The sequence below is a fragment of the Hyperolius riggenbachi genome, chromosome 1 (genome assembly GCF_040937935.1).
Source record: "Hyperolius riggenbachi isolate aHypRig1 chromosome 1, aHypRig1.pri, whole genome shotgun sequence".
In the NCBI taxonomy this organism is placed as follows: Eukaryota; Metazoa; Chordata; class Amphibia; order Anura; family Hyperoliidae; genus Hyperolius; species Hyperolius riggenbachi.
In genome coordinates this window covers 630,062,800-630,078,054 of record NC_090646.1, presented here as the reverse complement: position 1 = coordinate 630,078,054, position 15,255 = coordinate 630,062,800, and the positions used below count along the sequence as shown (strand labels likewise).

The following is a 15,255-nucleotide window of genomic DNA, read 5'->3' as shown; positions in this document are numbered from 1 at the left end:
GCAAATGCTTGCGGTTGTCTGCGGTAAGGCAGCCGTTTAGCAAGCGTTCCTGTTATTTGTTCATTTGAGTTCATGCGTTAGTCAGGGTGGCGTGCTTGTCTCTGTTGCGCTTAACGTGCGGAGACCGCGCCGTAAACGCGTTCGCTGTTGCGAATGAGTGCGGTGTTTGCGTTTATCTAGCGTTTGTTATTTTCCTTATCTTCTCATTGTTGTTTGCTGTACCTTTGCTACTCTCGTGCTTTGTCCTGCTCAGTCTTGTGTCACTTCTGGCAATCGCCTCTCTCGCGATTGCGTTCCTACTTTGTTTCTGCTGTTGTGTGTTCACCGTCGCTGGTTGGCAACTAGATTGGTGCACACACATACATTCTGTCCCTGTGCTCATTCTCATTGGCAATCGCATCTCTTGCGATTGCGTTCTCACTTGGTTTCCACTGTTGTGTGTTCACCGTCGCTGGTTGGCGACTAGATTGGTGGACATACATACATCCCTTTTCTGTGCTTATTCAGTCTTGTGTCACTGTTAGCAATCGCCATCTCTTGTGATTGCTTTCCCACCTGGTCTTCACGGTTGTGTGTTCATCGTCGCTGGATGGCAACTAGATTGGTGGACACACATACACCATGTCTCTGTGCTCTCTTTCTTTAAGGGCTATCTTGCCCTGCATTGCTTCCCCTCGTACAATTCCTATCTGGCATCTGTGGCTGTGTAGAGGATCTGTTCCTCTGCACTCCACAGCTCCATCTGCCGGCAGGAATTCCCCTCTACAGGTGCATAGCACCATTGCTGGGTTCTCTCAGATTATACGCTTGTGGAGGATTTCCGCTGTGTCAGCGCGCATCCTGTGCGCTGACCAAGGAAAGAACTACACAATCGTTACAATATCGCTTACAGGCCGCCGTAGACACCATAGTTAACAGCCTTGCGGTGGCATTCTGTACTAGATGCAGACGGTGCAGGTCTTTATTTGGAAGGCCTTCATAGGGGGCATTACAATAGTCCAGTCATGCTATGATGAAGGGTGAACTAGGGTTGGATGATCCTCAGAAGGCATGATGAGAAGCTGTGACTTTTTTCCCCCTGTATTATTAACACTTATTGTGAAAAAAGAAATAGGAAACATAGGCAGGTTCTAAGAAGGACTGGAACTATAAACACACAGACCTTTATCTCATCACCATGCTACATGTTCCTTTAGGTACACGTTCAAAAAAAAAAAAGTCATAGAAAAACAAATGAATCCTTTTTAGGTAGATGCAACAACCACACAAATACCTGGACTGCCCAGTGGAGAGCTGTTTTGAAGTCTTTGTCCACCAGCGTTGGATCGGCACCTTTCTGTAGCAGGATCTGGACGTGCTGCGGCCGGTTATGAAAAGCTGCCCAGTGAAGTGACGTCATGCCCTGTCAGGCAATTACACACACAAACATGTTTGTTGGGTTATGCAGAGAAATACAATTGTCTAGACACTAAAAGGTACGCTCTATAGGCAGTGTTAGCGAATCTTGCCCAAGGTCTCCTCACTGAATAGGTGCTGGCTTACTAAACAAGAAGAGCCAAGATTCAAACCCTGATCTCCTGTGTCAGAGGCAAAGCCCTCAACCAGCCATATGGTGGAAGCCGACATATAATATATTGAATTAATAATAATTGCAGTATTTGTATAGCGCCTTTCTCCTGTCAGACTCAACCCCAATGAAAGTTGTTTGAAATCAAAACTAAAAATAAAGGGGCCAGGGCAGAGGCCTAAGAGGCAGGAGGGACTGGAAGGGACAGGCTGGACAAGGACTAGCTGGATAAGTACCGGAGTACTGGAATGTACAGTCTGGAAAGGGCAGCCTAGAGGGAGCAGACTGGGCTGTGGGTGGACTGAGCCAGGTGGCAAGAAGGGGTTTTTGCCCCCAGGTTGGCTGGAGACCTGAAAAGTCTCTGTGTCTTCAAAGACACATCAGTTCAGCAAGCTTCCATGTTCTTGCAAACCTGACCAACAGTCCTGCTTAAAAGGAGTCAGACGAGAGAGGGATATGGAGGCTGCCATATTTATGTTCTTTTAAACAATGCAAGTTTCCTGGCTGTACCTCTGATCCCGTGTCTCTAATAGTGGTAGCCATAAACCCTGAACAAGCATGTAGATCAGTAGCTGTGACTCAAGTCAGCATAGGCAATGGTGAAGTATCCCCCCCCCCCCACCATGGAGTGATGGCTGGGCTCAGGCACGACATGTTGCAGTTTTCGGTGTGTGTCAGATGACACGTGGGATTAAAAATGCTGCCATTTGGTTGCATAAAATTGAAGTTGAAAGGCGCTCGGGGTGACAGCTAGGAGCCCCCCTCCCCCCCCCCCAACCACAACTATGGGCTCCCCATATTACACCCCTGCCTGGCAGACACTGGTCTACTGAACACACACACACACACAAAAGAAATCCACCCACCTCATTGTCCTGATGATTAATTTCACTTAGTGTTGATTGTTGCAGAAGAACAGATAAAAGCCTGAGATGAGACAAAATAGCATTTTATAAAACATGCAGAATCAGCATATATGAGAGACTTTACATGCAATAAACACTTCACCTTACTGGATATAAACCAATGCAAAGTGCAAAAATATTTAACACATAAAAAATGCTCTGATTTTTCTTTGTATTTACTTTATAGTGCACTTTCTTTACTTAATAGTATTTTACCCAGGGCCGGTTCTAGCCAAAATGGAGCCCTGGGAAAGAATGACTTGACCAATGCCCAGCCCCCTGACTTGCCTAGCTTCCCTGCGAACACTCTGCATGGGCCCCGGGGGACCACTATACACTTAGGGGAGAACCGGGGGGCCCGTAAGCCGCTCAGGGGACCTGAGTTTTCCCTATTCCACTAATTTTACTTATTAGTTTTTTCACTAGAGATAATTTCACATATTCTCAATAAGAGGCACTCAAAGCTCAGCCTCATTATTATTTTGGCACAAATACTTGGCCTGACGAAGTGGGTTGTGCCCACAAAACGCATAGCCATTGTCTAAAAAATAATTGTGTTTTTACACCATTATTTGTGCCATTCTTATTATTTTAGTGGTTTTATCTTCATCTGGGCCCCTCTTCCCCTTACATTTTATTGTCAATACCTTTTAAGTCCCAAGCAAAGAAGAATATATATATATTAATTAAATTAGATATTACTCCTTCAACAACTTTTTAGTACCGTTTCAATTGCCAGGTGCTGAAAATATTATTTTGTGGATAAGATGAAAACGTGTCTCTTGGGAGAAAAGTGTAATGATTTTGAGGAAAGGAACCAATAGGTCAATGATTTATACCGGAAAAATTTGCGAAAAGCAGAGAAATTGTTTATTTTAGCAAGCATTCTCAAAAAATGGGAGAAATCATCAACTATTTACTAAATGATTATCAATGGCATTTTTGCTCAAAAGTCAAATTTTTGAGGAAAATGAATAAAAAATAAATAAATCAGCATTTTGCTCATCACTGTGCATCATTTATGGGAGGTTCACAGTGCTGGTGGAGTATAACGGCGTGTGCTGAGCCAACACTTGGCATGCAGTGTATTACGACCAAACACGCACATAAACAGTGACAGTAAAGCATACTTTTCATTGACTGTATGCTTCATTGTATGCGAGGCAATGGTCGGATAACCCGCGGCTCTGCTTTCCCATTCAATTTCTGCAGTTACGGGGAAGGCAACGCCCACCTACCCTAATACACTGCATACAGGCTTTCACAATGCGTTTCTTATTGTTCTGTAACAGGAATCATAAAGTGCAATTGCTGAAAAACGGCAGAACATTTGTGCTGCAAAATTACAATCGCTAGGGAATTGCGTTTTGTTAGCCATCATGTGTAAGCAACCAGACTAAATACAAAACACCAGTCTTGATTAGAGTCAGTCTATAACCCATTATCAGCTTCAATAAAGTTATCTCGTTTGAGATAAGCTCACTGCTTTTGACCTCAACAGAACTCGTTGTGCTGTAAATTCTTGGAATGCTTTGATCTCTGTCTCTCTAGCAGAAAATATAGAAACTGAAAGCAGAAGTCCTCTGTTGTTTCACATTGCCCCCTAGTGACAAGTGGCCATAAATACACCTTACAGCAGTACTAATTAGAAGCAAGAAAATGTAACAAATGAAGAAATAAACAAAAGTGCCAAAATAAATTGGCCTGGAGCACTTGCAAGCCTCTAAATAAATTGGCTGCTAGAATAACATGCTTCCTGTACCTGACATCAGCTTCGGCAGTGGCGGCGTGCAGGGGAAGTCTGCCATTTTTATCCGGTATGTTCTGCTTGGCACCATTCCTGAGCAAACTGACACAGCCTTCCAGCCACCCCTGGAAGGAAGAAGAAGAATTAGCTTGCTCCTCTGCATTGCTCATGTCCTTATAAAATGTCACCAAGGAGCATATTTAACAAATTGCTGTAAAGTTGCTGAGCTCAGGCAGAGCACGTCTTACCCAGGTAACGTGAGTTGTGCTATGTGCGCAACACGTGCTACGAAACTGGCGTAAATACCAGGGAAATTGTCTGGCGCTGCCTATACTCAGCAATTTTACTGCTATTGTCCGATTATGCCCACAAGTGTCCAAAACCACATCCTTGTCCTGCAGTCAATGAAACCTTCATGACTTTAGGATACTTTATGTATGTGCAGATTGACTATAAGGGTGGCCACACACCATACAATGTTTTTCATATCTGTTCAATTTAAGAATTGCAATGAATTTTTCTGACTGATTGTAACAGTTCAAAAATATGACCAATGTACCACACACCTATGTTTAATTTTTCCCCAATTATGATAAAAATGATTGGAAACTCTGAGAAAATTGCTAGGGTGTGTATATTAATAAACTGACAATCTAACACACACCATACAATCTTTAGAAAAATTGAAGAAAAATTTCCAGCATTCCGGATCGATAAAAATTGAAAAAAATGGGATATCCGATCGTATTTTTTAGTCGAATGAAAAAAAGCTTTTGATTGTTTTGGAAAGATCTGATCATATTTATCGAATTGCCGTAAAATCGGATTGTTTTATCTATAGGCACCCTTAAGGTGCCCATACATGGTACAATTTTTTCTTTTTTTTTTCAATTAGATAATTTTGTTTGATTATTCCTTTAGATCGAATATAAAGATTTTTCCAACATGTCTGATGGGATTTTCATTGAAAAAACGAGATAATCGATTTTTTTTCCTTGAACGTAAAAAAAAATTCTTTTAAACTTTCATTCGATTCGATCGTTTTGGTCGTATAGACAGGAAAATTGAACGTTTTTATTGTACCGTGTATGGGCACCTTTAGATAGATCCTTCTCTGATCAAGAGGGATCTGTTGCCTGCCCATACACTGCCCACTCTCCGCCGGAGCGACTCCTGGCCTCCTCCGGTGCCCAACCTCACAGCAAGCTCCTGAATGGGGCATAGTGTTTTTGTGCTGTGCCCTCATGTAAATGCAGAGGGCCCCTTAATGAATTGTTAGTAATCATTAATTTATGGAAATGATATGTGTGGTGCTGTCAGTCTTATAAGAAGAGTTACTGCTGCTATTTTTTCTTGCAGGTACTGGTTGCTGGGCAGAAGAGCTGAGGTATCTGGGGCCAGGTAGTTTCTGCTCTGCTCTGATTGGTGGAGTGTTCTGGCGTCTAGTATGTACTGCCCAATGAGTAGAGACTGTGTGCTCTATATACTGTGCCCTGAGGTAAACGCTTAGTTTTAGTCATGTGCCCTTGTGCAGTTACATGTACGGTGTACCACATGACACAGGCGCATGTAGGACGTCACTATAAACGCCTGTGTCTCATGGTACAGGTGCTCTCTGTGACCCCAGACACCAGAAGAGACCAGGAGTCGCACCGGTGGAGAGGGGAGCCTTTATACACCACACACAGGCACAGGGAGGAGACACCGATACACTTGGGGGGGGGGGGGCACTGGCTTGGGAGCTGTAGCAATATTGAACGCCGTCACCACCGTACACCCAAACAAGCCTTTGTGACCGAGATTTTCTAGCATTCCTGATCGATCCTTTCGACTGATTTCTGCTCAAAATCGGTCGGATGGCCGTGTTGCAACGCTAATTTTCCTCCAAACTGATAAAATTATCAAATCGGAAGGTTAATCGGCCCGTAGAATCAAGTGACATACAGGCAGCTTAATTGTGGCCCCAGGTGCATTTATCACCAGAACAGAACATTAGCAGAAATCTCACTGGCTATGACTAGAGATAGTCAATGAGATGCAATTCCACCTTCCATGCAAATTTCATACGTATTGTATGCAACTTGGAAACTGACCACTCATATTAACTTCCTGTTACTTTTGATTAGCCCTATGTCAAGCTGCATATAATTTGCATGAAGTTTTGTATGCATGTTAGGATTACACCCTTTACAGGTATATAGGTCGCACCACAGTGAGATTATAACTGTGGTGTTCATCCATTTGGCCTGTAGATGGCACTGTGCTTCCTTAAAACTGAGTATATTATCTGTACTGCTGTGGGTCGTTGGTTCCTGTCTTCTGCTAGCTCGGAATACAGAATGAAAACCAGTAGGGATGAGTGCATGTGTTTTAGGGAATTCTGCACTCCAACTTTTGCATTGGAATTTCCCAATTTCAAGTTGAAATTCAGAATTCTCTGAATTCCGACGTGTATATTCCAAAAATTATGCAAAACTACGTTGGTGTTATGCTCAAACTTTTGTTTGCATAAAAAGAAAAAAAAAAGAAAAGAGCTTGTTGACCACCATAAGCGATGAACACAGCTACTGAACTTTATGCTCACAATGTGAAATTATAACCTATTGTGAACTTATTTTTGCAAATACACACACATTATGGTCAGTGTGAAAATATATTTGCAAATAATTACAGTTCCGTGATTCCGCGATGTAAACTTGGAATCTGCAAAAAACCACATATTAGGTAAGCTAAAAAAATAATTTCTGATTGGATGATTTGTTTAAATTTTTTCCTATTAGTATGGAGTTTCATCCCACTTTAATAGAATTAGCAATTGTGTATAAGAATTCCTCAGTGGTGCCCCTCCTGTAGGTGTCAACCTAGGCACATGCCTGCTTTGCCTATGCCTAAAAACCATAGCTCTTAACTGTCCCTCTTTCAGAGGGACAGTCCCTCTTTGGAAGCCCTGTCCCTCTGTCCCTCTTTCCTCCTCATTTGTCCCTCTTTCAGGACTTTGTCCCTCTTTCTATGTAAATATATATATTTCTCTACTAAAAAATGTGTTTGATTAACTCTAAACTTTATTCCCATCCTTTAAATTGATATATTACTAATTTTAAAATGTTAATAAGAAGGAAAATGAACCAGGATAGAGAGGACCAGTGTGGTTTGAATTATAACACAACATATTTTTCTTATTAAATTTTTATGGTATGCGTGACTAGGGGCATGTTGGGGGTGTGATTAGGGGCGTGGCAGGGGTGTGGCTTAAGTGTCCCTCTTTCTTATCTTAAAAAGTTGGGAGGTATGAAAAACGGATCTGATGTCTCTTTAAAAAAAAATGCCAGGAATCAGGGGCTTAGCAATAGGGGGTGCAGAGGTTGCGACCGCATCAGGGCCCTTGAGCCAGAGGGGCCCCGAAGGGCCATCCCTCAACTGCAGTATTTAGCTCTCTAGTGGTCCTGTGCTCATAATAATCACTTCTATAGATACTTTGATTAGTGGTAATCATTAACAAACTCCTCCCCATTCCCTTCTTGCACCTCTGACACTGTAGTTGCCATTGGCAGGTTTTGGTGCACGGTATCGATTGTTATGTATAGAGTGCTTGGAGGCCCCAATGTAAAACTTGCATCGAGGTCCACAGCTCCTTAACTACGCCACTGCCAGGAATCATGTTGTATCTATTTAATAGACATCTCTAGATGTCCCCATTCTTAAACATTCCTATGTACAGAAACTTTGAAAAGAATGAGTCATGGATCTTAGCAAGCTCCAAGGTGAGAGAGATGTGTGCTCATATGTCAGGTCTTAAGTCATCTGGGAGATGTGATGAGCGGTGAAAGAATGACTACATGACCTTTCATTGTTCAGGGATGCTGCATTACACAGCCACGGAGGTCTCTGACAATTCCACCCTAACGGAAGCTGACATTTTCTCCTCCACGCTCGGAATTTAGCCATTGTATTGTTACCACTTAGGTTCTCTAAACCCCATCCTTCTTCATTAATATTGTGTCATATTAAGACCATCGAGTAACAAAGGGAAAGGCTTTCATTCTGTTTATGTAAAAATGAACAAATCTGGGATTTTCTATGACTGAGATTGTGCTCCTTTATTAACCACTTGCATACCAGCAGTCTCTGGCCCCTTAAAGGACCAGCGCTACAAAAAATCCTCCCTATGCAAAGATGCAGGCCAACTCCCTACCTGTTTGCATACTGTTCTGGCAGTTGGACTGAGCAACTGCCATTCACTAAGTGCTTTTGAAAATAAATAAACCCCTGAGAAACCCCTATGAGAAAATGGACTAGTCCAAAACCTGTCAGTTCTGTCGGATTTCTCTGCTACCTACTGCAAGCGACAGCAACATAGGATAAAAGTAATTTATAGCGCATTTTACTCTGGGAGAAATGTACTTTTTATTTTTGTTTTCATGTATTTTAAATTTTACAATTTTTCATGATAGTGGACCTTTAAGGACCAGAGACTGTTGGTATCGGAAAAAGAGGCCTACTGACCCACCACACGGACCTGCTGCTCTCGTCGTAGCAACGGCAGAGCAAATGACCTGTGACAACACGCGATCAGCGGTAGCTGTGGGTCCGCGCAGAGCAGTAATTGAAATCTATGTCCTACCAGGAATAAGCAGCCATAAACAGAGCATAGATTTCAATTCCAGCAGTCTGGAAGTGATTAAAGATGTGGACAAAATGGCAGCAGTCATAAGGATAATTAGGCAGGGACAGCAAAACACAAACAGCTGCACCGCCCTCTGTAGTGTACATTCGTGTTTTGTGTTCACATTTTTCCACACATGTTTTACTTGCACAGCTTTCTGTTTTTTCTGCATGACGCGTGCATTCCCAATTACAATGCTACCTGCCACATCCGAAAAATCACAGAACGAACGCGGGGCGGAAAATGTGATCGCAAACGGGAATGCACACTGATGGAGACCTGGGAATCACAGTGAAAAATGCCCCTTGAAGTGTGTCCCCTGCCTTAAAGGGTGTTTTCTACTACAAATCCCAAACGCAATGCACTTTTGTTTAAATTTTTTACATTTTCCAGTATGTGAGTCTCTGTGTTTTCTCTGCAATTCTCTGTATGTTGTCTGATTGTTTCTTTGTGTTTTGTGATTTTTCCTGTAAAGGCTAGAATAAAGAAAATGCATTTTTGAAAGTTTTTATGGATAAATTGCATAAAAATCGCAATGCACTGCCCAGCCCACAACCTAGCACCCCCTGAAGGTGCAAGAGTTGCTTGCCCAGTAGCCTCTGAAGCAGACCAAAAGCCTGAAAAATACTGTATTTTTTGGACTATAAGACTCACTCACCAAAAGTGGGGGAAAAAAGTCACTGCATCTTATAGTCCAAATGCAGGGAGTTCCTAACTTGTGAACCCCTGCCAATAAACAAAAGAGCACTGCGTATTATCTAATCCAATCGAAATGATGTAAACACTGAAACAAATGCCGTCTAAAATCTTTACTTTTATTCCTGTAAATATATAACATATTCCTACCAGGTAGGTAGACAGCGACAGGCTCGTTCGTCCACAGGCATCCTGCGTGTTGATATTGGCTCCCATTTTGAGCAGCAGTTTTACTGTGTCAACCTGGCGTCCTGAAACAGCGTGCATCAATGGCGTGCAACCTGGAGGAGAGGAAAGAGCCACATGGGGCAGTTATAGGTCTGTGCGCTCAGGGAAAGCTCCGAGCAATCTAACCTGACTTCCTGCAGTTCGCAGGCACAGGCTTGTAACACCCTCTAACAATATGTAAAACTGTCGAAGCAGGTTGTTTTGGCGTGCGCCGATGAGCACCGATTGCTGAAGCTGAGCGTCATCATAGCGATGCTATGATGCGCACCCCGCGTAGCGGTTATTCAGGGCTCCGGCGGTTGCCAGACTCCCAGTTACATCTCCCTCTTAGTTGCGACAACTTAGAGGGGGAATAGAATTTAATGCTGTCGGGGAGTTTAGCGGCAGCAGGGAGAGCTGTCATTTAGCTCGCCCTGTGCCCAACCCTATGATATTGTTCCTGATTTCTACTGATGTGGACATGAGTAATACATTTGATATCCACATGAACTAAATGCTGACGCTCCCATAAGGGACAACTGTAACGAGAGGTATATGGATGCTACCATATTTATTTTCTTTTAACCCCCTCCCAACCGCCTAACGCCGATTGTTTCTTCCATAGCAACACACGTAACTTTAAATGCGGGCGGTCCTGTGAAGTATCGCTGCCTACTACGATACTTCGCTAACGGCCCGCTACTATGATCATTAACACGTTAATTGACAAAGTAGCGGCCGCTAGTGAAGTAACGCGGTAACGATACTTCACAGGAACGCCTACATTTAAAGTTATGCATTGCTATGGTAGCAGCTCACGTAACTAAGGGAAGGCACGCTCCTGCACATTAACCATTTCAGTCGACGGGTATTTTTCACCTTATGGACAAGAGGAATTTTCACATTTAAGCGCTCCTCCCTTTCATTCCCCAATAACTTTTTCAGTACTTATCACAACGAAATGATCTATACCTTGTTTTTTTCGCCACCAATTAGGCTTTCTTTGGGTGGTAAATTATGCTAAGAATTATTTTATTCTAAATGCATTATAATGGGAATAATAAGAAAAAAATGGAAACATTAATTATTTCTCAGTTTTCAGCCATTATAGTTTTAAAATAATTCATGCTTCCATAATTAAAATTCACAAATTTTATTTTGCCATTTGTCCTGGTTATTGCAACGTTAAAATTATATCCCTAGCATAATGTATGGTGACAATATTTTATTTGGAAATAAAGGTGCATTTTTTAAGTTTTACATCCATCACTAATTTTTAGCCCATTATTTACTAATAATATAGCATCTTGACATAGATATTATTATTATTTTTTTTTAGTTCCTAAAGGTGTAGGTGTAATATCACTATTTGGACTCAAGATGTCCCCGCTGAGCAAAATCCTATTAGCATACAAAGTACGCTACTTAGGAAATAATTTATTGCTACATTGTAACTAGGGAAGTGAAGCAGGCTTCCATTGAAGCCTGCGATCACAGTGCCTGTGGGGACATTAACCACTTCAGCCTACAGTGTTGTTTACTTTATGCATCCGAGCAACTTTTCACCTCCCATACATTTGCCAATGAAATGATTTATATTTTGTTTTTTCCACCACCATTTAGGCTTTCTTTGGGTGGTACATTTTGCTAAGAATTATTTTATTCTAAATCCATTTTAACAGGAAGATTAAGAAAAAATAATTATTTCTCAGTTTTTGGCCATTATAGTTTGAAATTAATACATGCTACCGTAATTAAAACCCATGTATTTTATTTGCCCATTTGTCCCGGTTATTACACTGTTTAAATTATATCCCTATCACAATTTATAGCGCCGATTTGGAAATAACGGTGCATTTTTTTCAATTTGCGTCCATCAGTATTTACAAGCTTATAATTTAAAAAAGTATATTACTTTTTTTTAAAAGAGTATGTACTCTTTTGACATGCATATTTAAAAAGTTCAGACCCTTCGGTAACTATTTATGTTGTTTTTTTTTTTCATTGTAATTTTTTTTTTTAAATAAATTTTATTTGGGTAATTTTTGGTGCGGGAGGTAAACAGGTAATTTTAAATGTAATTTAATGTATTTATATATTACAATATGTATGTGGGTGTAGTTTTACTATTTGGCCACAAGATGGCCACAGTCAAAAAGTCCTGAAAGCGAACGATCTCGCTTCCAGGAACTAGAAAGAGGAAGGGAAACTTTTTAACGCAGAAAGAAGTTTTTCTGCCGGGGACTTTGATCGATGATTGGGAACTATATTCCCATTCATTGATCTGGGGCTAACGGCAGGCGGCGGGAGTGCGCCTCAGGCAGCGGCAGCAGCACAGTCTATCTGGACGGATATATTCATGCAGATAGGCTTAAGTGCTTAACTTTGTTCCCAATCATAAATGTAACGATCAGCGGCGGAAACTGGCAGAAATCACTGCGGTAGATAGCGCGGTGGCTCCATTTAAAAATAAACTCTGTTTTTGAACAAAAACAGTGTTTATTCTCTGCGGACTTGTACGGATTGGCACAGGGGACTTTTAAGTTTTAACTGTTTTATTGTTTTTGCTCAATGACACATCCATTGAAGTATGTCAGAGCTAAAATGTATTAACTATTGGCCCTTTTTATCTCTTTCCTGCTCTAAGAAGCCATTTTCTGCCAGGAAAGTGTTGGAATTTCTTATCAGTGAGGGTCACACTGTAGTCACTTCCTGTCTGAGTCAGGACTGAGTCAGCCACCTGATATTTAACTCTTTCAGGCAGAGAAAGAAAAAAAGGAGCACAGCATAGTTGTGTGTGCTAGGCACTGTACATAAACATGTCTATCTCATCATGTCACATGTCACCTCGGGTATCCTTTAATGAATCAAGCCCAATGTTTATAACAAAAAAAAATTACTATTACCGTACTTTTATGATGAATATTTTACAAGGTGTTCTGTACAGCTGTACAGCTTTTATCTGCACTGCCCTTTGATTGTTTGCGTAAGCCCTATTCATGTATCGTATCGCCTTAACTGTACAGTACCACAAACAACAACAGCGCAGAAGTAATTATAAATGTTTTTACTTGATGGAATCTTTTATCTTATGGTTTTGTTTATATCAACATGTTTTCCATTATAGAGCTCACTGTGTGATCATCATTAAGGTATGAGACTTACATTTATGTATTAGCTGGCTTTATCAGCTCTGTTTATGACTGAACAACCTGCGTTCACTGATGAAACATTAATGATGTTGCTATACTGTAATCCTGACACATTGGTCCAGTCTGGTATATAGGATGAGTAATCCTGCCACAGGTCATGCATTCACTGCAGAGAGCTATAGTGTGCTGTCTGCTGAATCACCCATGGGCAACCAAATGGCACAAGTGGTTTGTCATCTCATGTAATTTAATCTCAACCTGTTTGATAGCTGTGCATCGCTGTGACAACAGCAGACTCGCAATCATGCTTTCTGCCCAGTCGTGTAAAGCGGACCTGTCATTAAAGAGACTTTGTATTAAGAGCCGCTTTTCATTCGGGTAAGGCGAAAATAGACAAACCCGATCGATCCGTTCTATTGCGCAGACGCGAGTCCTTTTGCGCCTGCGCTGTAGAGCGGATACGATCGGGCTCAGCTATTTCTACCTAGCCCAAACAAAGAGCCGCTACTGCGCCAGCGCAGGATCCTCGAGAGTTAAGTAAATCAGTGCTTATCAGGCTTGTCGGGGGAAGATTCCGAGAGGATTCGGGGGAGCCAGCGCTGGATTGCCTGCAGCTACAGGGATGGGGAAGCCTCATTGGGACCCTGAGGCTTCCCCCTTCCAAGGTAAGTACCCCCCAGGGGACTTTTTTTTTTTTTTTAATACAAAGTCTCTTTAAACTTTATTTGTCACAAAGGGGCAACAGCATGGATGGCACACTGCAAATTTGACTTAAAGTGGACCTGAACTCTTGCACAGGACAGAAGGAAAACAGAGAACAGCACTAGTTATGTATTCAGAGAGTTTAGTCTAAATACCCCTCATCTGTGACTAATCACAAGTTGTAATTTGATCTCTTAGCTGTGTCAGATGAGCAGCTTATTTGTATACACAGGATGTTAATATGTCTGCTTCCATGAAAGCAGGAAGGAGACACACTGAGGATTTATTGCAGGATTTGGATCATCTGTAATGCTGGGAATACACCATACGTTTTTCCACTCGATAGATGGGTTCGATAGATAATTTCCGACATGTCCAATATTCCTTCCGATTGTTTTTTGTGTCGATTTCTCATAGACGAGAATGGAAAAAGATAAGAAAAACGAGCGGAAGATAAGAGAATCGAGCGGAAAAAACGATCGGATGGAAAATCGAGCAGAAAAACGTATCGTGTGTACCCAGCACAACAAAGAAATGTGTTTCTTTAAAGGTTACATAGTTACATATTAGTGTCAGAGCCGGATTAAGGCTAAATAGGGCCCTAAGCAAAGTAACTGATTTGGGCCCCCCCCCCATCATGTCGTAATAAAATCAGAAGATGCAGCTGCACAGCAACGTGCAGCACACACCGGGGCAGCTGAGCTACTGGTTGCTATGGGCAACAGCCGCTTTCCTCTGTGGGTGCACAATGCAGGGAATGGCAGCGGCAAAATGCAGAATGAGAGATGAATGGCTGGGACATTTGCACTCAGGGGCTGGGGCACCCCTGTGAAGAGGGCGCCAGATACCACAGCAGCAGCACTTTCCCCCTGCATCTCCAGCCTGACAATAGCAGAAAGCTCTGGACACAGCCAAACCGGAAGCCGTTCCCCAGACAGAATTACATAACCACCCCCACCACCAAACAACCGATTTCCTCCCAAACTAGACAGCCACCATGCAGCCTCCATCCCAGTGAATATGATAGTCCAGCAGAGAAGGCAGCCACAGCGGGGAGAATGACAGCACCAGATGACTCACATTCACCTATTGCGATCCAAGCAATAGAGGTCCCGTCATCCGGAGCCCAATTGTGTCCTCTAGAGTGCTGCCACTCTGTTACTACTACTATTACTACTTCCTACTTCCTGTCTGATCTGAGAATCAGGAAGTTCAGAGCGAGTGGCTTCACTGTAGAAGAGACAGATGGGTTTCAGATGACAGGATCTCTATCGCTTGGATCATGGATAGGTGAGTGAGCGTTTGCCATCTGCTGCTATCATTCTTGCTGCAGCTGTGGTTCTCTGTGGGAAGGGAGGGAGGAGTGGGCAGCGGCAGAGCGCACAGTAGCAGGAGGAGGACCTAGGAGGAGAGCCTGGCTCTGAAGACAATCAGCAGCGCACGGCATCATTTGACAAGACAAGACAAATAACATTATATATTCTCCTGGCGGACTCAAAGCGCCAAAGCTGCAGCCACTAGGACGCGCCCTATAGGCAGTAGCAGTGCTAGAGAGACTTGCCTAAGGTCTCCTACGGAATAGGTGCTGGCTTTCTGAACAGGCAGAGCCGCCGAGG

General features: G+C 42.4%; 1 protein-coding gene across 5 annotated transcripts in view; it reads right to left on the bottom strand.

Moving 5' to 3' along the window:
• Positions 1–15,255, bottom strand: part of ANKRD55 (ankyrin repeat domain 55) — a 186,319-nt gene that overhangs the window by 24,920 nt on the left and 146,144 nt on the right. For all 5 annotated transcript variants that reach the window (XM_068271836.1, XM_068271834.1, XM_068271838.1 and 2 more), the window contains exons 3-6: positions 9,729–9,859; positions 4,235–4,344; positions 2,434–2,494; positions 1,274–1,402 (exon numbers count right to left, since the gene is read on the bottom strand). In XM_068271836.1, the coding sequence (XP_068127937.1) occupies positions 1,274–1,402; positions 2,434–2,494; positions 4,235–4,344; positions 9,729–9,859 (431 nt within the window). The remainder of the gene's footprint in view (positions 1–1,273; positions 1,403–2,433; positions 2,495–4,234; positions 4,345–9,728; positions 9,860–15,255) is intronic.